Source organism: Capsella rubella, unplaced genomic scaffold, assembly GCF_000375325.1.
Source record: "Capsella rubella cultivar Monte Gargano unplaced genomic scaffold, Caprub1_0 scaffold_7, whole genome shotgun sequence".
In the NCBI taxonomy this organism is placed as follows: domain Eukaryota; kingdom Viridiplantae; phylum Streptophyta; class Magnoliopsida; order Brassicales; family Brassicaceae; genus Capsella; species Capsella rubella.
Genome location: NW_006238917.1, coordinates 3,718,522 through 3,740,784, shown reverse-complemented (window position 1 = coordinate 3,740,784; position 22,263 = coordinate 3,718,522). Strand labels below are relative to the sequence as shown.

The 22,263-nt window shown below is 38.1% G+C and overlaps 5 protein-coding genes across 8 annotated transcripts; 4 read left to right on the top strand and 1 right to left on the bottom strand.

The window, feature by feature from the left end:
• Positions 1-447: 447 nt before the first annotated feature.
• Positions 448-5,935, top strand: LOC17877472 (autophagy-related protein 11). Of its 2 annotated transcripts, XM_023779513.1 has the most exons (6): positions 448-950; positions 1,032-2,245; positions 2,339-3,974; positions 4,556-4,776; positions 4,922-5,135; positions 5,260-5,935. In XM_023779513.1, the coding sequence occupies exons 2-6, from the start codon at positions 1,302-1,304 to the stop codon at positions 5,686-5,688; spliced, it is 3,444 nt and encodes a 1,147-aa protein (XP_023635281.1). In that variant the 5' UTR covers positions 448-950; positions 1,032-1,301; the 3' UTR covers positions 5,689-5,935. The 2 variants fall into 2 exon arrangements, with proteins under 2 accessions (XP_023635281.1, XP_006283029.1); XM_006282967.2 differs by having other exon boundaries at positions 448-2,245.
• Positions 5,936-6,065: 130 nt separating this feature from the next.
• LOC17879338 lies at positions 6,066-8,893 on the bottom strand. The gene is made up of 6 exons (XM_006283329.2): positions 8,552-8,893; positions 7,960-8,268; positions 7,700-7,873; positions 7,511-7,617; positions 7,093-7,394; positions 6,066-6,958 (listed from the first exon to the last, which is right to left on the bottom strand). The coding sequence occupies exons 1-6, from the start codon at positions 8,690-8,692 to the stop codon at positions 6,231-6,233; spliced, it is 1,761 nt and encodes a 586-aa protein (XP_006283391.1). The 5' UTR covers positions 8,693-8,893; the 3' UTR covers positions 6,066-6,230.
• Positions 8,894-10,602: 1,709 nt separating this feature from the next.
• LOC17877868 lies at positions 10,603-11,088 on the top strand. Its single transcript, XM_006286048.1, has one exon. The coding sequence runs from the start codon at positions 10,603-10,605 to the stop codon at positions 11,086-11,088; it is 486 nt and encodes a 161-aa protein (XP_006286110.1).
• Positions 11,089-11,995: 907 nt separating this feature from the next.
• LOC17877818 (uncharacterized protein Cbei_0202) lies at positions 11,996-15,679 on the top strand. Its single transcript, XM_023779621.1, has 13 exons — positions 11,996-12,361; positions 12,473-12,535; positions 12,611-13,066; positions 13,177-13,248; positions 13,341-13,466; positions 13,575-13,787; positions 13,922-13,969; positions 14,099-14,254; positions 14,335-14,496; positions 14,579-14,672; positions 14,769-14,887; positions 14,970-15,014; positions 15,098-15,679. The coding sequence occupies exons 1-13, from the start codon at positions 12,020-12,022 to the stop codon at positions 15,329-15,331; spliced, it is 2,130 nt and encodes a 709-aa protein (XP_023635389.1). The 5' UTR covers positions 11,996-12,019; the 3' UTR covers positions 15,332-15,679.
• Positions 15,680-17,943: 2,264 nt separating this feature from the next.
• On the top strand, positions 17,944-22,241 carry LOC17879925 (AUGMIN subunit 8). 3 transcript variants are annotated; one of them, XM_023779759.1, is made up of 7 exons: positions 17,944-18,227; positions 19,550-21,022; positions 21,110-21,229; positions 21,310-21,426; positions 21,520-21,609; positions 21,702-21,809; positions 21,891-22,241. In XM_023779759.1, exons 2-7 carry the CDS (start codon positions 19,634-19,636, stop codon positions 21,999-22,001), a joined length of 1,935 nt encoding a protein of 644 aa, XP_023635527.1. In that variant the 5' UTR covers positions 17,944-18,227; positions 19,550-19,633; the 3' UTR covers positions 22,002-22,241. The 3 variants fall into 3 exon arrangements, with proteins under 3 accessions (XP_023635527.1, XP_023635528.1, XP_006285914.1); XM_006285852.2 differs by lacking the exon at positions 17,944-18,227 and having other exon boundaries at positions 19,477-21,022; XM_023779760.1 differs by lacking the exons at positions 21,310-21,426; positions 21,520-21,609; positions 21,702-21,809; positions 21,891-22,241 and having other exon boundaries at positions 21,098-21,169.
• Positions 22,242-22,263: the final 22 nt, after the last annotated feature.

Genomic DNA, 22,263 nt, shown 5'->3' with positions numbered 1-22,263 from the left:
TACAATATCAAATTATCATACGTTACATACACTGTGAAACCAGATATAGGTATGACCAACATTGAATGAGTATAAAATAGTTAACTTATGCTGATTTGGTTATTGGTATCTAAAGAAATCGAATTTGTTTGTTGGTTTAAACCAAACCAAATCGATCCGGTTTTTAGTATGTTAAAGCTTCAAAAAAAAAAAAAAAACCAAAGCGAACGTTGACTAAAATAGAATCGAAGTAGATTAATCGAACTCATTATAACTGGTAAATCTGGTAAATCCCAAATATGACGACTTGATGATGTTTGTATGTATGTAGGGTTTACAAAATAATGTACAAACTATCGAGGTGAAATTGAAATAATTATAAAGTTACTGCGCCTCCCCGAGAAAATAAGTAGCTTTATAAAAATTTGGGCTTTATCTTGTCTTTCTTGTACAGAGGGACAAGGACGAAAGGGTTCTTCGACTCTGGTCTTGCGTAAGAGAGTAAACTTACATCAGAAGCTTCTGCGTAACTTTCCGTTAATTAAAAAAAGGTCAAAAATTTACTGGGAGAAAAAACTAAGAAAATTCGTTGTAGAAGAGAGAAGTGGTGGTAGAGGAAGAAGAAGGAGGAGGAGGAGAAGAAGATTGAGAATATTATTAGTTTATAAGTTTAGTGGCGGAAAGAGGTTTTCGTGGAGAAGACAAGTTTGATCCTTTTGGTTTTGGATAATTCTTCGACTTTGACACTCGTCTCTTCACGCAATCGCCTTCGTTTCTCGTATCACGTCTGCTTTTGCGTCTTCTAGGGTTTGCTTATCTCTTTTTGTTCCTTTTTATATTTTAGAAAAAACAAAAAAAACAATTTCTTCTGGGTATGTACCAAGGCGAAAGAAGGGGGATATTGATTTGGTTGAATATTTGATTTTGGTGGAATTTGGCTTAAATTTCGAAGAATTTGAGGATTTTTCGTGGTGGGTACTTGTGCAAAAATATTATTATCGAATTTGAGCTGACGCTGGATTCTGATTTTGTGTGTCTCCTGGGTTTTAAAGGTCTTTTGTGATACATATACGAAAACGCTGAGATTCGACAAGGGTTTTTGATGAATTTGGATTTTGGTCAAGGATCGAAGAAGATATAGAGAAAGCCTTGTTCTTTTACAGATTCGTGGTTGGGGATTTGTGTTGTGGAGGGCTTTTGATTTGGCGCTGCTTTGCCTATTTCCTGTTCCTAATTCGATTAGGTGAGTCACCTGTCTTAATTTGGCTGTGGGCTAGGGGGATTCTGCGGTTGAGGATTTTTGGGGTCCTTTGGTCGTTACGATGAGCGGAAGCTTCACTGAGAGTTTCGCCGGCGATGGCAAGCTTCTTCTCTGCGTGGCTGAGAATGGCCACTCGTTTGAATTTGAATGCAGCGAGACCACTACAGTTGAATCTGTGATGCGTTTTGTTGAATCTGTTTCTGGTATCGGCTTCTCTGATCAGCTTCTTCTCTCGCTGGATATGAAACTTGAGCCACAAAAGCTGCTTTCTGCTTTTGGACTTCCTGCAAATGACAGGGAAGTCTTTATTTTTAACAAGGCTATGCTGCAAAGTAACTCTCATCCGCCACCACCTGAAGATGTAGATTTACAGGAAGTTGCTGACGCTTTACCTCCGGCTTCATTACATGAACATCATCCCTTGGATGATGCATCAGATCCAGCTTTGAAGGCTTTACCTTTATATGAAAGGCAATTTCGGTACCATTTCCATAAAGGCCGCACCATCTACAGTTGCACTGTTGTGAAGCATGAGAACTGCGAAAGGTTAACAAGAGAGCAAAAGGTACAACAACGGGCTGTTGAAGTCGCTACGCGGAATTTGGAACAGTATTACAAGGTGATCTATCAGAACTTTCTTGAATTTATGAAGCGTTATAAGCATCAACACCGCCTCCACTCTGATTTGCTTATGAATTTTGGAAGGGATATTGAGAAACTAAGGTCAGCTAAGATTCACCCTTATCTTCAAACTGATACAAGGAAATGCTTATTGGACTTTGTCAAGGAAGATAACCTCAAAAAGGCTGTAGAGAATTGTGCTAGCTCTCACAGGCAATTTGAGAATAAGATTGCACAGTTCCAGCAAATGTTTGTAGAAGTCAAGCGCAAGGTGGAGGAGTTGTTTGCTTGCAGGGCTTCCTTATCAATGAAGAACTTAGAAGTGACTGTTAAGGATCACGTACGGTTCATTGATGAGGAAAAGAGCATAATGCAGTCTCTCAGGTTTGTTCTTTTGGTTAGCTGAGAACACCTTTTCATTTTTTCACATTGAAAATTGCTGTTATCTGACTCTTTTATTTATAATTCTTGAAACAGCAAAGATGTCAATACGGTTAAGAAACTTGTGGATGATTGCATGTCTAGCCAACTTTCCTCATCTCTCCGTCCCCACGATGCTGTTTCAGCCCTGGGTCCTATGTACGAAGTGCATGACAAGAATCATCTTCCCAAAATGCAATCTTGCTATAACTCGATTTCAGAATTGCTGAATTTCTGCAAGAATAAGAAGAATGAGATGAACAACTTTGTACACAGTTACATGCAAAAGATAACGTATGTCACATATATCATCAAAGATGCTAAGTTGCAGTTTCCTGTTTTTAGAGAGGCAATGGTGCGCCAGGATGACTTATTTGCAGACTTGAAGTTAGTCCGTGGTGTTGGCCCCGCTTATAGGGCCTGTCTCGCAGAGGTGGTAAGAAGAAAAGCCTCTATGAAGCTTTACATGGGTATGGCTGGGCAATTGGCAGAGAAGCTTGCTATGAAGCGGGAAACAGAGGTCAGAAGACGTGAGGAGTTTCTTAAAACACATGGTTCTTTTGTACCTCGTGATGTATTGGCTTCAATGGGTTTATTTGATACTCCCACTCAGTGTGATGTCAATGTCGCTCCTTTTGATACTAGTTTACTCAATATTGAGATCACGGATGTTGATCGATATGCTCCTGAGTATCTTGTTGGGTTACATTCAAAGGTTGCATCCTCAAGGAGTTCACTGACCATGTCTAGTGATAGCTCGATTTCTGTTGAGCCTGAAGAGATAGGTTTAGACACATTCGACAAAGAAAATTTTGATGATATCCTAGCAGCCTCTGAATTGATAGAGATAGCAGGGACCAGCAAGATGGAAGTTGAGAATGCAAAACTAAAAGCTGACCTTGCTTCTGCAATATCTCGGATCTGTTCATTAGGCCCACAATTTGAATATGAGTTGCTGGATGAAAGTGAAGTAGAAAATGTGTTGAAAAATGCCGCAGAGAAGACAGCAGAGGCATTGCAGGCCAAAGATGAGTATGAGAAACATCTTCTAATTATGCTGAAGGAAAAACAAATGCACTGTGATTCATATGAGAAGCGCATCCGTGAACTAGAACAACGTCTTTCCGATGAGTATCTGCAGGGACAGAGACATAATAACAAAGATGCATCTAGCTTGAACCTTATGGATGCAAAAGTTAGTGAATACAAAGTAGAAGCTTCAGGTGACGTGGAAGGAAATAAAACTCATGTATCTGGTTCTGAACCCATGGATGAGGTCTCATGTGTTTCAAATCCTACTAGCAAGCAGCCATGTAAAACCCGGGAAGGTATGGATGAGAATATGGTTGATTCCTCTCAGGTGCTCAGTCGTCCGCTTGACTCATCTATGCTGGAAAGCCAGCAAAACAACGAGAAAGGTGGAAAGGATAATGTGTTGTTGGAAATGGGGGTATTCCTAAGTAATAGTTCAACAGCCGAGAGCCCACCAAAATCTTTCGATGATAATGCGGCAACTGACAGAGGTTTAGATGCCAAACATAGTGATGATATTATCTTGGAACTTAGAAATGAGCTGATGGAAAAGTCCAATAAACTGAGTGAAATAGAGTCCAAGCTAAATGGTGCTATGGAAGAGGTATCCAATTTGAGCAGAGAATTGGAAACGAATCAGAAGCTTCTTGAAGAATCCCAGGTTCGTCGGATTTCATATTTGGTTGTTTCTTTTATCTTTCCTCTGATATCATTCATTGCATTGTTAGTCTAAAGCTAGTCTTTACTTTTTGGTATGTTATCTTTACACCATTATCTGTCACTCTTTTGATTGCTGTTATTAGCTTTGTCCTTGATGTCTAATTCTTAGTATCCAAGGTGCTATAATCAGGTCTATTTCCTGTGAACTTAAATGTTTATTATTGATTTCAACCATCTGGACTAGGAAGGTTCAATATGATTTTGCGTAATGCCCAAACCAGTTGTTGCCAACTAGTTCCAGGAGTTTTAGATCGGTGCTTTCCTGAGATCTTGGTTTATGCCTGGTTCACCAATCATTGAAATTTTGGGAGTTCTCTCGTTTCAATCATTTTGTGACACTCTAGCGATACATTTTTGAACAGTTTTTATGTTTGTGATTGGACAGACATTTCATCTAAAAATCTGGGGATACGATAAGCATGATTCTGTGATTTCACCAGATAGCTTGTTGCACATTATAGAAACCTTTTCCCCCCTAAGTTTTCCCCTTTGATGTGGTCAATATTGCTTTTTTGGCTGTAGATGAACTGTGCGCATTTGGAGAACTGCTTACATGAAGCAAGAGAAGAAGCCCAGACCCATCTCTGTGCTGCTGATAGTAGAGCTTCGCAGTATAATGCTCTTCGTGCATCAGCCGTAAAGATGCGAGGTCTTTTTGAAAGATTCCGGAGCTCTGTTTGTGCTGGTAATGGGATTGCTGATTTTGCTGACTCCTTGCGAACTTTGGCTCAAGCTTTGGCCAAGTAAGTTCCCGTCTGTCCTGCTTCCCATAATGATAACCTTAGTCCTTTCTTTCCTGTGTATATGGCAGTACTTATTTACTTTTCAAGCTCATGTTCTAATAATGTTTCTCTGGATTCGCATTTTTCCTACTTGGGAATTTCACAGCTCCGTTAATGAAAATGAAGATGATGGTACTGCTGAGTTCCGGAAATGCATCCGAGTCCTGGCAGACAAAGTTAGCTTCCTCTCCAAACACCGGGAGGAATTACTGGAAAAGTGCCAAAATCTTGAAGCTACAAGTGAACAGACAAGAAAGGACTTGGAGGAAAAGAAAGAGCTGGTGAAAACATTGTACACTAAGCACCAACTTGGGAAGCAGGTAGACTCCCGTTCTCTCTACTATCAGTCATGGTTCTTGCAGCAAACTTTCTTTCTCTATTTGCTATAAATTAGAGTGTCATTGGTATTGAATGAGAAAATTGGTGAACTTCTTGTGGTGACAGGCAAATAAGGAAAAGATATCATTTGGTCGTCTTGAAGTTCATGAGATAGCAGCATTTGTGCTAAACCAGGCAGGGCATTACGAGGCAATCAACAGGAACTGCCCAAATTACTACTTGTCCTCTGAATCCGAGGCATTGTTCACAGATCACCTCCCAAACCGGCCTACATACATTGTTGGACAGATTGTCCACATCGAGCGCCAATTAGTGAAACTGCCATCAGCACTTTCAGCTTCTGCATCAACCGAGGCAGGTAAGACACGTCATCTCAGCTCAGACCTGGGCTCGAGAACTCTGGCATCAAGTGTAATCTCAACATCATCTTCAGCAACAACTTCAAACCCTTATGGTCTCCCTTCAGGATGTGAATACTTCATAGTGACAATAGCAATGCTTCCTGACACTGCTATTCATCAACAAGCTTCCTGATCCTTTTGCTTGTTCTTAAGGCAGATAGATGTGATGGAAGAAATCGCTCCCCCCAAAAAGGAAAAAAAAAATGTAAATACTTTGAATTCAAATGACAGAATCTACAACCAGACAGCCCCTTATATGATTTGTGGGTGTTGGGTTCCATTTGTCCCCCTTTTCTCTAATTTCTTTTATTTCATATCTTTCTTCTTTATGTACAGCTGATGATCACTGATCTTAGTTTAATCTTCTATCTCCTTGTATATACTCTGCTTTGCTTTAAATGCTGTAATAAAAGAACAAGATAAATGGTAAAGGTTTACTACAATAAATAATGGAAAGCTTAGGATAAGCTTATGCCTCTGCAAACTTGTTTATACTGAGAGTAATATACATAAATTAATTACCAAAATACGTTTTCTTCAAATCCTTGTGGGGGGTGTAGGTACCGAAGATATAATTTTGATGTACAAGAAAAAAAAAAAAAAAAAAAACAGAAAAGCTACTAGTCCAGGTTCCTATATTTGCCAAATCCATAAAAGAAAGGCGAAATCTATAAATTATCTATTATATGCATCACCATCTTCTTCTGAAATGTTGGACAAGAACTTTGGCAAGGATGTGATCCGGGGGAGGTGTAATAGCAAATCGCTGAATGAGTCTTTCCTTAACATACCCTGTGGTTTGCTGCTAGAAGCTGGATCAAGAACTCTGTTGTTGTTGTTGTTGTCAGAAACAATTCCCTTCAGATCATTGGGTTCAGACTTCAATCCAACCGAGATTTCAGTATTGAGCTGTGAGTTAGCAGGGACGTTGGGATCTTTGTACAAGAGGTTGAATAAAGAGTTAACCCTTGGCATGAGAGACCTCTCATCTGGTGCCTCGAACTGGATGTTATCACTTAGCAATTGCTGTTTCATGATCTCAAATTTCTCCATATGTTCTGGAAGACTTCCACCAGCAGAATCAGAGAGAAGTCCAACAAAATCGCTCACTGACATCGATTGGTGTATTCCAGGTACTTTTATCTGATCTGAATCAGAGATGTTTCTTGAATCAGATAAAAATGCAACGAAATCACTAACTGACATAGATTGGTGTACTCCAGCTACTTCTTCACCCAGACTCGAATCAGCTGTGTTTTTTGAATCACAGAGAACTGCAAGGAAATCACTCAGTGACATAGATTGGTGTAGTCCAGGTGCTTCGATCTGACCACAATCCGTTCTGTTTCTTGAATTAACTGCTTCCGAACCCCCTATTCCTTCATTTGCCCGAGCATCTATCACTAGAGATGAATGAAGCAAAGAAACAGAAAAATAAATCAACAATCTTAACCTGGTTCAGTAAAAGTGAGAATGAAAAAAAAAAATCCAAATAAGGAGCTATGAGAGCAACCAGAACGAACAGTTATCACAATACCTGAGCTGGGTGATGGTGCTTCATGAGACAGATACATATGCTCAGATGATGACTGAGCCCCAACAGGAGATGCTAAGTTCTGAGTCCCAGAGATCGAAGGACCTGTGCTAAGATTCAAATTGCCAAACGGATGGCCTTTTGACTCACTTGGATCCTCAAAAATTGATTGACGTGCATCAAAGTAGGGAGAGTCAATAGCTATCTCTGGCTGTCGGCTTAGATGGAATAGACGATGATCACATTGAACAAGCTTCTCGAAATGTTTGTTCATTATCCCTTGAGCACATTGCAGAAAATGCTGCCTAACAGATCACAGGGAGACTATTGTTAGCTGAAGTAGGACATGAACAATTTATTCTGAAAAAGCTACATAACATTTTTTTCCTCCTAAGAGCAGAGGACAAAGAAATGCCTGTACCTGTTCATGCTGGCTTGACCATCAGTAAAATCTGATGTTGCCTGCCACAAAGTATGTTTTCGAGGCTGTGGGTTTGTTTCCCGGAAAAATAAGGGCTGTCTAGCAAGCTGAAACATAAAGAGACAAGTGAGAAAGTTGAACAAGAGCAATAGGATGGGCAAAAGAAAATAATATGATTGAATACTATACCACGAGAGTCAATGTTCCAGGTCCATCTTCAGGACAGTTTGCCTTCAAAGCCATAATATCGGACCACTGGATCTCGATTTTACTCTTAAGACCTTGTTCCAACACTTCCCAAACGAGTTTGTGTTTTGCAAAGTAACACTTGGCCACCAAATCACCTTCATACCTCGATTTATACTAGCAAAAGAAAAGAAACCATGTCAAGTCAGATAATAAAAGCATCATGAAAAATATATCAAAAGAAAACATTTCCTAGGACTCACCTCCCACTGCCCGATCTTCAAAAGCGAAGCAGGAAAGTTGGAAGCTTTCAGCTTCTCAATACTTCCTGGCGCCAAAGTGGCTCCAGCTGATGCAGCAGCGATACCTTTGTTTTCTTTCTTAACACCAGAACCAGCTGCACCAGCTTGAATCATTTCAGCTTTCGGGTCACCACAATGCGTTAACCGCATCTGAATCAGCTCCAACAGAGATGGACTCTTCCTAAGGCTCAATCCAAGAGGACTCGGCTCATCAAGCGGGTTATACTTAGCTGGTGCCATTGGCGACGAGCTTGCCCCAGAGCTCCACAACTAATTCAATGCATGAATTAAATAAATAAATTACAATACACCACCCAAAAAAAAAAAAAGACACAACCCGCAAAGCACAAGAGCAACATCGTTTAACAAGCAAATCGAGAAATCGTCATAAATATAATAAAATCGTCAAAATTAAATTCGCTAAAGCCAATTCATTTATTAAAAAAAAATGTATCAAACAGCTTGAAAACTCTGGAATTGGAAAAAAAATATCGAAGAAACAAAACAGATCAGCTAATTTGAAAAAAAAAAAAAAGAGAAAAAAAGAAAAAACCTTAGATCGTTTGTTGAGAGGAGCATGCTCTTCTTCTAAATCATCCTCAGCTATCTCCAATTTCACCGGCAGCTCATCTCGACACTTCGCCGCCAATTCAGACTCCGGTCTTAAACTTCCAGATTTTCTCATTTCCACCATCCCAACAACGAAACCTTTTCCCTCCACGAATAACCCCAAAATTCAGAGATTTCCAGATAAACTCACCGACGAAAATCACGAAATTGAAAATTATAAACAAGTCTGAAATTTTTATAATCTGGAACGCCAAAGAGAATCAAAAGCAAACCCTAGAAATCAGAGTATAAACATTTACGGGATCTCTCTGTCTCTCTCTCTCTCTCTATCTCTATATAAGTTTGATTTGGTGTAAAAGAGGATTCTCCTGGCGGCTATCGACGCGCGTATACCGCGACTTTGAAGACACGCGCCATCGTAGTTTTGACTCCGAGTGCTCCCGAAATTACCAGATTAGCCACCACGTTATACCTATTGAAAGAGGACTAATCTTGTCATTTACCTGCTTCTTTTAAATATTTAGTTAATTCGCTGGCGCACAGCCAATGGTTCCTTTTTTACTTTTTTTTTTTTTTTTCTCTCTAGTGACGGCTATAGATAGAGAATTTGCCACGTGTTACTAACTGGCCTTCCTTTTTAGTGTAGTCATTAGTCAACTAATGTTTCATTAATCCACTTATGGTAATCAAATATTCATTCAACCTTATCTTTAATCCTACATAAATGAAATCTAACCTTTTTTGTAAACCAAATTTGTCACTAAGTTGAACAAGATATAAAAGGAAACACATATACGTATATGCTTGCATTTCTATTATTTATTACTATAACTGTTGAATGAGAACAATAGTCTTCGTTAATGCGATTTTGGATTTTCATATTAATTGTGGTTTGAACTTAGAACAACAACAAACGTGTTTCCTTTACAAAACCAAACAGAACTGGAATGAGATTCTTTTTGAATTCCACATGTTTTCAAATTTAATGATGACTTATTACTATATATATATTACTAGTAAGTCAATGATAATTTAAAATCAAGATATTACAAAATTGTTAACTTGGAGCATATTTTACTCTTAATTTTGAAACATATTCACAATGGTTTTATTTGCAAGAATTAAAGTATTTGCCACGTTAATACTCTAGTGATACAGAAAACAAATCTTCAGAACTATATACAATTTTTTTTCTTAATTGTCCATTTTTGTGAACACGTAAATGAAATAATCTCGTCTTAAGAATTCTCGTATATGGTAGGGTATTAATATTATAATTTCTATGTCCCAAATGTTGTTTTACTTGTAATTTCGATTCAAAAAATCGTTACATGTGAAATACTCCTAAGTATGCATGTTTTTTTTCTTAGCATACACGCCTACATTAGGGTACATAAAATGATTACGTCTATACCATCAAACTGGCTCCAATCATAGTTGGCTATTATCTTCGCGATTTTTATTTAAATGCATCATATATAATTCTTTGTATTGGTACAACTTCTTTGACAATAATAACTTAAAGCATATATAAGGTTTTTCAGATGTTCTATTATTTTGGAATAAGTTTGATATCCATGCACAAAAGTTTTGGTATAAGGTTGAAGATTTTGATCTCTAACGATATTCAATGTAATTAGTCCTGTATCTACGGACGTCCCTCTCCTATGGAATGGCAAATGGAGGAAAATAAATGACTATTGGCTATTCTTGTCAAATTATAAGTCACACACACAAACAAAACATTTTTTTAAACAAAACAAAAATACCTTCTTGTGTTTTCTTTTTCCTCATCGCTCTTTGTTTTTTCTTTCTTTTTCTTTTTCTTTTTCGTGTGTGGGATTTATTCTTATTTCAATCTGATCCCTCATCAGCCTATCAACATCATTATAACAAAAACAAAAACAAAACTTGGGAGGGAGAATAAGAAGAAAGAGCAATTTGTAAATGGAGGATGATATAGTAGTACTTTTAAGCGTCCCGTGAGATCCTTCTTCATCTTTGAGATCGATCTTTCCTAATAAGAATCAAAATATGCCTGTGCCAGATCCACGGGCGGGGCAGGCGTTCATCTGTCTCATTACCTTATTTCTTTTTCTATCGATCGCGGTCGGAGGAGGTTGTCTCATTGCGTACACAGTCCTTCCTTACCCTCCAGTTTGGCTCTCCTACCTTGGCATTTTCTTTGTTTGCCTCCCTTGGTCCTTTTGGATCCTTACCTTTGCATACCGCATTATTTCACGCACTTTTGGATTTAGGATGGTCATTGGATCCGGCGGTGGTAATAATAATAACAACAACAACGCGAATGGAGAAGCCATGCCACGCGATATTGACCCTCCTGAGCAATCTTTAGAGTCCCCTGATGATGATGAGCCAGAGACAATAGCTCACCCACAAGGCCAAGTTCTAGTGTCTATGGAAGGGAATCAATCGAAAAAACGGATGTCAACCTCCAGCAATTCTACTATCAATTCACATGAAAGTGAGATGCCACTAGCCATTTCTATGGGCTCATGATGATCAAATATAAGTTTTTGACACGTAAATGCATGGATCTTGCCATAGATAGCATCAGGACGGAGATGCTGATGATCAGATTCCTAGCCTCCTGAAACAATGGGACATTTTTGCTGTTTTTATTTTGTATCTTATACAGATAGATTTGTAGATTCAACAAAAACAACACCTTACCAAAGGTTTTCCTCAAACCCAAACCCCCCAAAAGGTTGACATGATTTTTCGGTTTATGTTTTAAACTCAAGAGATAATGAGTGTTACAAAAGGGGTATAGTTTGAGATGTTTATAGCGTGGTACGTACTTTCATAATGCAGATTGTATAGGGTAGATCAACATTTAAGGTTCGTGAAATTTATGTAACTTTTGTATATATCAATAACTAGTTTGGTAATCTATTTTTATGCTGTGAAGCATTCAATTTTAGGGCTAACGACTTGGAGGTTCCTTAACTTGACAAACAAGCCAAGTGAACACAAAGTTGGTTCTTTTATATTTTAGATCAGGTTTATCTCGATTCTCGAATACATTGCTGTATTAAATCATGTGCATTTTGATCAGATCTCATTGCAAAATAGAAAATATAACATGCAAGAGATAGTTCCCTAGCCTGTTTGATTTATGTTCGAAGGAATCTTAAAAGAAAAAAAGTTTAGAATTCGCCGCACCAATGAAACTACAATTACACTTAATTTGAGCCATAACGTTTATACAGGTCCATGAATTTTAACACTGAATCGATTAGAAAACTAATTATTTGCATAACAATGTATTTCTAACTCGGTTCTTATATACAAAAATTAAGTAAAACCAAATCAACACCGAACCGAACCGATTTTGACATCGGTGGTAAAACCGGACTCAAGTCGATTCAATTTGAAATGATAGGATAACTCTTTGGGACAGAGGCGAGCTTTTTAGTATAAGCTCACTATGTCTCTTTCTCAGACGAATTTGAGTTTCCTCAATTCTTCATTTCCCTCATCGAGCCATGACCTGCGAGTTCCTTGTTCGAGGTCGGTACTCTCTTATCCTCGTATCCAAACACACCGGATTCTCTGTGCTGCGAAGCGAACCGGGAGGCGGAGATACCCTTCTGAGAGGAAGAAGCTGAAGACAGAGCAGAAGGAAGCTGTGGCTAAGGTTAAGAACAAGCTCGAAGGAGTTTGGCGTCTCTCTAAGCTCGGTGTTCCTGTCGGAGATGACCCTGGAAAGGATTTTCTCGGAATTTCAGAAGGTTTGCTTCAAGCTATCGCTAAAGTTATTGAGTTTCCGGTGAGTTTCCCGGTGAAAAGTTCGAAACTTTATCTAATTGGTATAATGAAATTGGATTTTGTGGAATTGGGTTGATGTTTATATGTGATTTTGATAAACTGGTGTTTCCAGGTTGCTTCAATGCTGCCTGAAGAAGCATTTTCAGTGATTAGGAAATCTTTTGATGCTAGGAAGGTAGGTTTCAATTTGATTCCACATATTACTATGTATTATAGTTTCAAGTGACTGAAGCTTTCATCTTTTGTTTAGATTCTGAAAGAAGCCAAGTTTGTGTATACTGTGGATTTGGATGTGAAGACGCTTCTTGAGTTAGAGCCTCGTGCTCATGATTTCATTTTCCGGTTAGAGCCTAAGATTGGGCTTATTGAACATGTGCCTACCGAGAAGATTGTTTCGGGTGACTTAATCAGTGTAGTGAATGACTGTAAAAAGAGCAATAGTGAGACATCATCCGGAGAATATGAACCTCAGATTATCAATGGCTCTGGAAATATACACCAAAATGGGGGAGGAAGAAGCAAACCGAAAATCGCAGTTGTTGGTGGTGGTCCATCTGGTTTGTTTGCAGCTCTTGTTCTTGCAGAGTTCGGTGCAGATGTGACATTGATTGAAAGAGGGCAAGCAGTGGAAGAAAGAGGACGTGATATAGGCGCTTTGGTAGTTCGTAAGATTTTGGATATGGAGAGTAATTTCTGCTTTGGCGAGGTTTAAAAGCCTTCTCTTTAACTAACTTATCATAACTACTTTAGTCTTTTGCTAGTTTTCTGTTTATGAATCTTGTTGTCATAGTCATTTTCAGCACTTATGTATCGCAGGGTGGTGCAGGTACTTGGAGTGATGGAAAGCTTGTTACTCGAATAGGAAAGAACAGTGCCACCGTCTTAGCGGTTAGTATTTTGAGACTACCAATTGTTAAATAAAAGTAACTCATGTTTGACTACAAATGAAGAAATTGCGACCATTACTTCAATTGTTACAGGTGTTGAAAACGTTGGTTCGCTTTGGGGCTCCTGATAATATATTGGTCAATGGAAAGCCTCATCTAGGAACAGATAAGCTAGTTCCGTTACTCCGGAATTTCAGACATTATCTTCAAAGTGCGGGAGTAAGTTCAAAATGAGAGATTGATCTAAGTCTCCTTATTACTTTTTTATGCTTTTGGGATATTTTTTTGTCCGCTGAGCATCCTTCTTAATTCCATATGCTTAATTAGGTGACCATCAAGTTTGGAACTCGGGTAGATGATCTTCTGGTAGAGGATTCTCGTGTTGTTGGAGTCAGGGTTTCGGATTCAGCAAACCAATTGCAGAGTACCTCCCAAAATTTAAAGTTTGATGCAGTTGTTCTTGCAGTTGGTCACTCAGCACGTGACACATATGAGATGCTTCATTCTCGTAATGTTGAACTGACCCCAAAAGATTTTGCTGTAAGTTCCTTGTATATATGTTGTTGAGTGTGTTGTTTTTTAAAACTTTCCATTCTGAATCAATGTATCTGGATACCTTATCTCCCTTGGCTGTATTATCTATCATTTGATTTCTATCGGTTTGTGTGGACCAGGTTGGTTTGCGCGTTGAGCATCCTCAGGAGCTAATAAACCATATACAGGTCGGTTGGATTATCTTAACACCATATATCTTCAGTAATCAGATCCCATGAGTTTATTGTACCTTATCGTTATTCAAGTCTTGACTTGTATATAAACACATACGTTCTTGTGATGGTCTTTCTTTCCAGTACTCGGATATGGCTAATGAAGTTCTTAAAGGACGAGGTAAAGTACCAGTGGCGGATTACAAGGTTGTTCAGTATGTGAATGATAAGGATGAGGATCTCTCGCAGTCTTCATCAAAACGTAGTTGTTACTCCTTCTGCATGTGTCCTGGTGGTCAGGTACAGTGTCCACAAAGAATGTGTTGCTGTTTTTTTCTTCTTTTCGATTTATCATGAAGCCTGTTTCCGTGTATATTCAGGTTGTTCTCACCAGCACAAATCCAGCCGAACTCTGCATCAATGGCATGTCATTTTCCCGCCGTTCATCCAAATGGGCCAATGCTGCACTCGTCGTCACAGTCTCAGCAAAAGACTTTGATCTTCTCAATCTTAGCGGACCCTTAGCTGGAATTGAGTTTCAGGTATCAATCTGAAAGTGAATTACTTTACTACTCTCGATTCATATTTGATATATCTAATATTTTGTTTTATTTCTTTCTCTAGAAAGAGTTTGAAAGAAGAGCGGCTATAATGGGTGGTGGTGATTTCACAGTTCCTGTACAAAGGGTTACTGATTTTCTGCAAAACAAGTTATCTGGTAGATAAAAAACATTTGTTTACTGCTCAGTTCGTATCTTTTTGTTCTAACTGTTCGATTTTGATGATTTTTGGATGTTCTTGTGGTGTAAAACAGAAACACCTTTACCTCCATCAAGCTATAGATTAGGAGTGAAGTCTGCAAATCTACATGAACTGTTTCCTGCTCATATCACAGAGGCGCTGAGACAGTCTATCTCTATGTTTGAAAAAGAGGTTGGTTAGATATTTCCTTATCGCTACATATTGTAAACGAACCCATAGCTTTTGTTTTTCCTCTAAACTTTTGAACTTTCAGTTACCGGGATTCATCTCAGAGGAAGCACTCCTCCACGGCGTAGAGGTATATTTTATATCTTCCTTGTCCTGAATCAATCTACTCGTCAGGGCAGAGATAACAACAATGTTTCAACTTTGTTCAACCAGACAAGAACAAGCTCCCCCGTTCGGATACCTCGAAGCAATGAGACCTACGAGAGCACGAGTTTGAAAGGTCTATATCCAGTTGGTGAAGGAGCTGGTTATGCGGGTGGCATTGTAAGTGCTGCAGTGGATGGTATGTTTTCAGGTTTTGCTGTTGCCAAAAGCTTTGATCTCTTTGATGGAACTATAGAGTCAGTTATTGGAAAGGCTCAAGGTGCTGGACTTGTAAAGTACTGATGATGATGATGATGATGAGGATGATGAGGATGAGGATGGTGAAGAAGACTGTCAAAAACTTCCTTCATCCCTATGTTATTTTTCTGCCCTTGTCGAGGTAAAAGAACATCAATGGGGGCTGCTTCGTCCTTGAATCGGTTTTTGTTGTACCAAAGCTTAAGAATTGATACAAAAATACATGCTCAGATCAGAAGTGAGAATCATCAGCAGCTAGAAGAAATTTTGCCGTAGTTTTAGTTAAATAAGCAAACTAGTGTAAAATGTCAGTGACTGTTTGTTTACTCTTATGATATCTTTTGATCAGTAGTACAGTATTATGATATATTTACTTCATAATTATTTATGGAACTATAAATGGCTTCTAGGCCAAGTCATGTGTCCGTCGTTTTTTGAGGTTCCGAGCATCACGAAGCCTGAAATCATATAAAAAAAGGGTCCACCATAATTAGACTATATACTATCAATCACATTTTCAACCAAAAGAGACAAAATTGAGTTAGTTTTACTCAAACAACCATTATATATCTAAGGGCTAATTAGGCAGTGAATCTTGTTCATAAGAAACAAATGATTCTCACAAATAGTAACAAAAGACAACTTGATCGAGGAAGAAAAAAGAAAACGGTAAGAAAGACAACATGATCGAGGAAACTACACCGCAGCCTAATAGATACGAGTGGAAAACAAGAAAACGACAAGCTTTAGACAAGTTTAAAACACATTGCGAAGACATGATGACGAATATATAATAACTCTAGTTTCTAGTGTGGTCAATATAATTGTGCTAAGCACGTGAATATTCATCATTTGAGACCTCTTGCTTATTATAATTAGTCACACACCAAGACGCAAAGATTTATTTTCCAACATTTCTTCATACGCATATTATAATAGTAGCTTCCTAACAATAATAATGTATAAGTGCTATTAGTACAGTACTTATACAAAAGGTATAATAGACTTCCTTTGTTTTCTTTCTATCTCGAGTACACACTTGTACAAAAGAGGTTTGATAGATATAATTTGTAACTAGCATATTCATATTTGTACACATATACTAATAGTTCTGAAATATATGTCGGTAAACTAAATAATTGAACACGTTAGATTAGATTACTTTTGTTTCTATTTGTTAGTCAATAGTTTTCTTTTTGTCCGGAAACTTAATCTCCCTAGCTATTAACAAGTTTAATCTCCCTATTAACAAGTTTAAACTCCATAACAGTAGACTGACATCACTTACAGATTGAACTATCTTCTTTTACCCGTTTGAAGAAGAGGTAAAAGTTTGGCGATCAATAGAATAGTTCAATAAAAGTAGGAAACGGTAATCTTAGGGTTTCTAGCCACATTGAAGAATCCTTGAACGGACCACGGGAGGACTAGACGAGTAGATAGAGAGATATATGTCATGATATAGTAGTAGTATTACACGTAAATGTGTGCCAGGTTCAATGATTCTAAAATGTGTTGGCAGTACGTACATGTGTAGCCAATACATAAAAGAAGATAAAACAAAAATATATCAAAGTGAGAAGGAAAGATGAGTATGTAATTTTGTAATATCAAAAATACAAAGATAGATAGAAGTCCCAAGTGGAAGTAAAGTAGGAGCAAGAAGACTCCACGAGGTAAGGGGACACACAAAAGAAAGAGAGACAAAGGTCTATAGAAAGCTTAATATCATATGATATGTCCAAATCATCTCATGTGGGGAGCAAACCTTTCTTTCCATTCTTTTTTTAAAAAATGGGTTTTATATATTCATTTATTGGGTTTTATATATTCATTTATTGGGTTTTATGTATTGTACTAAACCACTATTAATAACACGAATAAAATTCAAAAGTATTTTTAATAATAAAAATAAAAGAAGTCAACAAGAAAATTATGAGAAAAAGAAACTTAGTTGGGGATTAGCCATCGTATGTGTTTGGTATATATGTTATTCTCATAAGTAGAAGAAAAGACAAAAAAAAATGAAAAAGAGAAAGAAGAGAATGAATGACCAAACACAAATCATGGGTAACCATCATAATTTCCATTTTCTCCTAAAATTTCATGTAAAATAGAGCTTCTTCCTCATAACTCTTTATGGATATGTAGGTAAGGTTGGGTTGGGTGGGGAAAAGTAACCTTACGTAACTATATTATGTAATGTAATGTGTAAAAATAAGAGCTTTCGGAGTAAAATGCCAATTTGTATCATTATTTTAAAACCCAAGAAGTAATCATCAGTTCCATAAGCTTGTCACGTTTTGTCTCGATCCATTGCAAAATATTTTTTTCTAATGATTAAACTAACCCCATATCAACAATTTCGATTGGTACTTAAGTAGATCAATAGTGCCAACAGAAAAAAAAAACTAGAATCTCATGATCATATATGGTTATTTAGACTTTAGTAACGGAGATTATAAATGGTTTTAAGGTTTCCGGTTCAATTCCGATAACGGTTTACTCAAAATCGGTTTTGTTTATGTCCTAAAATAAAAATAAAAAAAAATAAATTTTTATAGTTGTAGTAGTAATGACCTCTACGAACAAAGGCTATAAAAAATAAATAAAGACTCTTTAATATCAAAATTAGGTGGCGCGAAAATAACGCCCTCTCTCTCTCTCTCTTGATCTCTTTCTCTCTCTCTCTTTGATCTCTCTCTCTCTCTCAACCAAATCCTCTTAAATCGCCCGATCAATTCTTTCTCCGGCGTTTTAAAAAAAACAATATTTCTAAATCCACACGAGCATTCTTCATCGCCGGCGAAACATTTTTTCACGGTTTCCAGCTTGGGTTAATCAACAACTCTCGATCGCGTTCGTAATTCCCAATTTCGATCTCGGAGCCTCTCACGGGACTTGCTTACTTTTCTCGGATTCTTTTGGGTTCATTTTCCTGGTAAGATTTTCAATTTTCCGACCTCAGATTCATCGGATCTCTAAGTTCTAGCTTCTACATTTGGGTGTATCGATCCCAATTTTTGTTTCTTTTCAAAAATCGGAAGAACGAACCCTAGAGTTTCTGGGTATTGAATTTTCATAGCTGCGATCTGAGATTGATTTGTTATAATAAAATTTTGATCATTGTTTGAAAATATTTGTTGGATATGTTTAATGTTGTTGTTTCGATTGTTCTTTAGAATAAAAAAAAAATTACTAAATTTTGATGGATACAAAAAAAAAGGAGTCTGTGTCATGAGAGACACAAGTCTATGTCAGTAACTGACAAATTTAACTTTTTTGGATTCTTCGTCAGAACCATCTTATTCATTTCACTCAGAAACAGAGAAAAACAAAACAAAGTTTCTTTTCAATCCTTTCTATTGATTCTCTCCTTTCATCCTTCCCTTTCTCGACATAACTTGAAGTGTTTTTTTCTCTCATAACTCAAAAAGGATCAGATCACAATCATCACTGTTACTGCATTTCCATCATTTCTCAATGACACCCCGGTGGTTTTCTATCGGAGAGTGGTCACTGGTTCTTGATTCTTCAATTCACGGTGGTCCCATATTTGGACAAACCAACAAAACATATCTGTCAAAATATCCACTTTTGCTAATTTGTTATAAAATAAGTTCCTGCTGCTACATATATCATACATTCTGAAACTAATTACTACTTACTCGAGCTGCTTAATTTAGTAAGTTTACTGTTTGCAAGGTGATAAATGAATTTTCTTTTGAGGTGTTGTGATGTTGATGGATAGAAGAAGAAGTTTTGTTTCTAGATTGAAACGTAATCTCCATTAAATTTTTCCAGCACATCTGACCATGGCACTGCCGTGACAAAGACACTGCTAAAGATTCTTCCTCCGATACTTTTTTTATTTAAAAAAATATTCCCTGATATTGTGTGAATCTGCAACTAACTAGTTAGCACTTGACTCACCTTTCTCTCTTGTTTGACCACTGTTTTTATTTTTTTTTACAACTTTCTTATCCCTTCCACTGTTGTTAGTTCTCATCTCTGTCTTGATTTTCTAGTTTGCATTTGCTTTTGTTTTTTTCTTCATATAATATATAACGAAACCGTCATTAGTTTGTGGATAATCCTTGTGGAAGTCTTGATATGGGTTTCTGTTGTAAAGGTAGAATCTTTTCTTTAATTTTCTTTATTTGGCCTGTTCAATATTCTTTGCTCTTTACTCTTTTCTTCGCATGGCCTATCTGTGAGTGTGAGGTATCTTATCTTTTCTCCTGGGTTTTGGTTTTCTTGCAGAATAAAGGGTCTTCATTTTACAGAATTTAAGGAGAGGCATGAACGGCTAAATCTAATCAATGCAAGTTTGGTTTGTGAGCTTGAATGGACGTAGCTACAGATACTACAAAGCGGCGTCTTGTTTCATCAGAGAAGAACAATGCAGTTGCTGTCAGTCGCCGTCCTCGAACAACAGAGGTCAGTTCAAGATACAGATCACCGACGCCAACCAAAACCGGGAGATGCCCTTCCCCAAGCGTCACAAGGCCAACAGTGTCTTCAAGGTCTCAATCCGTGGCTGTGAAAAGAGCAGTTTCAGCAGAGAGGAAGCGACCTTCAACACCGCCATCCCCCATGAGTCCCTCCACACCAATACGTGACTTGTCTATAGACTTACCAGCTTCATCGAGGAGGCTATCTACAGGTCGTTTGCCTGAAAGCTTATGGCCTTCCACTATGAGAAGCCTCAGCGTTTCGTTTCAGTCTGATTCGGTCTCAGTCCCGGTTAGTAAAAAGGAAAAACCAGTTAGTAGTTCTTCTGTTGATCGAACACTGAGACCTTCTTCGAATATAGCTCAAAAGCAGAAGGCTGAAACGACCCCTGTATCAAGGAAACCTACGCCAGAGAGGAAAAGAAGTCCATTGAAAGGGAAGAATAACGTGTCTGATCTTTCAGAGAATTCGAAACCTTCAGATGGTCCTCATAGTCGGTTAATAGAACAGCATCGGTGGCCTAGTAGAATCGGTGGAATGATCACTTCGAATTCCTTACATAGAAGCTTGGATCTTGGCGACAAGGCATCAAGGGGTCTACCAACTTCAGGGCCTGGAATGGGGGCGTCTCTTAGGAGAATGTCACTACCTTTGTCCAGCGGTTCGAGACCTTTGCATAAAACTTCTAGTAACACATCTAGTAATGGTGGATTAGTGTCTCCAACAAAGTCGGAAGATAATAACATAGCTCGAGCATCTGGGGCTCAAAGACTTTTGTCTGCAGATTCGTTAGATAGAGAAACCTTAGCAACGGCTGTTGCTAGGTTGCATCCATCGTCTGCTCCTGGATCTCGCCCTGCTTCACCAAGTAGAACATCTTTTTCGTCTTCATCATCTATTTCTAGAGGCATGAGCACTTCGAGGGGAGTTAGTCCAGCAAGAGGACTAAGCCCTTCAAGAGGATTGAGTCCTACTAGAGGTTTAAGTCCTTCAAGAGGGTTAAGTCCTTCACGTGGCACAAATACCTCCTGTTTTGCTCGACCTTCAACTCCACCTTCCAGAGGGGTAAGTCCATCACGGATAAGACAAACGAGCACTTCAACACAATCCAGTACCACAACTTCGGTTCTCAGCTTCATCACAGATGTCAAGAAAGGCAAAAAAGCAAGCTACATCGAAGATGTTCATCAACTGCGCCTGCTCCACAATAGATACTTACAGTGGCGGTTTGCAATTGCACGAGCTGAATCTGTAATGTATATTCAAAGATTAACTTCCGAGGTATATAACACTTCCGTCAGCTCTAACATGACCGTTGTTTTAACTGATTGATCTAAAGACGTCTGAAAATTCAAGTTTTGACTTCAGGAAACCCTATTCAGTGTGTGGCATGCGATATCAGAACTACAGGATCATGTGACCAGGCAGAGGATTGGCTTACAACAGCTAAATCTAGAGATCAAACTCAACTCACTATTGAACAATCAGGTAGGTTCACTCTCTTTCTCTTATATATTGGCTTTGTATTTATCAGATCATGCCATGTTTATGCATAAATACGCGCACAGATGGTGAGCCTTGAAGATTGGGCCACACTTGAAAGAGACCATGTTAGTTCTTTAGTTGGAGCCATTGCAGATCTAGAAGCAAATACTCTCCGCCTTCCAGCGACTGGAGGAACAAAGGTAGATATTCTTACTTTTGCGAATACTCATGGAAACTTAATATTACAAGATCAAGAATATAAATATCAGTTATGAACACCTCTCTTACTACAGGCGGATGTCGAATCTTTGAAAGCAGCTATGTCCTCTGCCCTTGATGTGATGCAGGCTATGGGATCTTCCATTTGGTCTCTACTCTCAAAGGTGAGACCTTTTAAAGAAATCTGTTTTTCAAGTCTATCCTCTTGACATAATTCTCAAGCGGGTGCACTGTTCTTTGTGATATGTATTCGCAGGTGGAGGAGATGAACAAAATGGTCACAGAACTTGCTGTTGTAGTTGCAAAAGAGAGTTCTATGCAAGAAAAATGTGAAGATCTTCTGGCAGCAACCGCAATCATGCAGGTAACAAAATCGATCCAAGAAATCAATGAAAAATGATTGTAGTAAAATAAGTTGAAACCGAGATATGGTCGCATGAAACAGATAGAAGAGTGTAGCCTGAGGACTCATCTTATACAAACTAGGCGAGAAGAAGGAGAAGATGCAGAGGAGACTCCTCCAATGTTGCCATTAAGCAAGTTTCCATGGCCATAAATAACAAAGCTTACAGATACCACACGCTCAACACTGATCACCTGTAAATTGCTCTTTGATGCCAATATTCTCTTGTCGAGATCCCTTTTTGATCTTTGCTTGTTGATGTTCTCTTCTTCTTTTTTTTGGTATGAAACAGTAGCGTAGGAAAAAAAAAGGAAGTGAAAGATCAGTAGATCACAGTCCGAAAGTCTTAGGATAAAGAAAAAGGAAATTTAATTGTTCACATGTATAAGGTCTTATGTTTTATTATAGAGTTTAG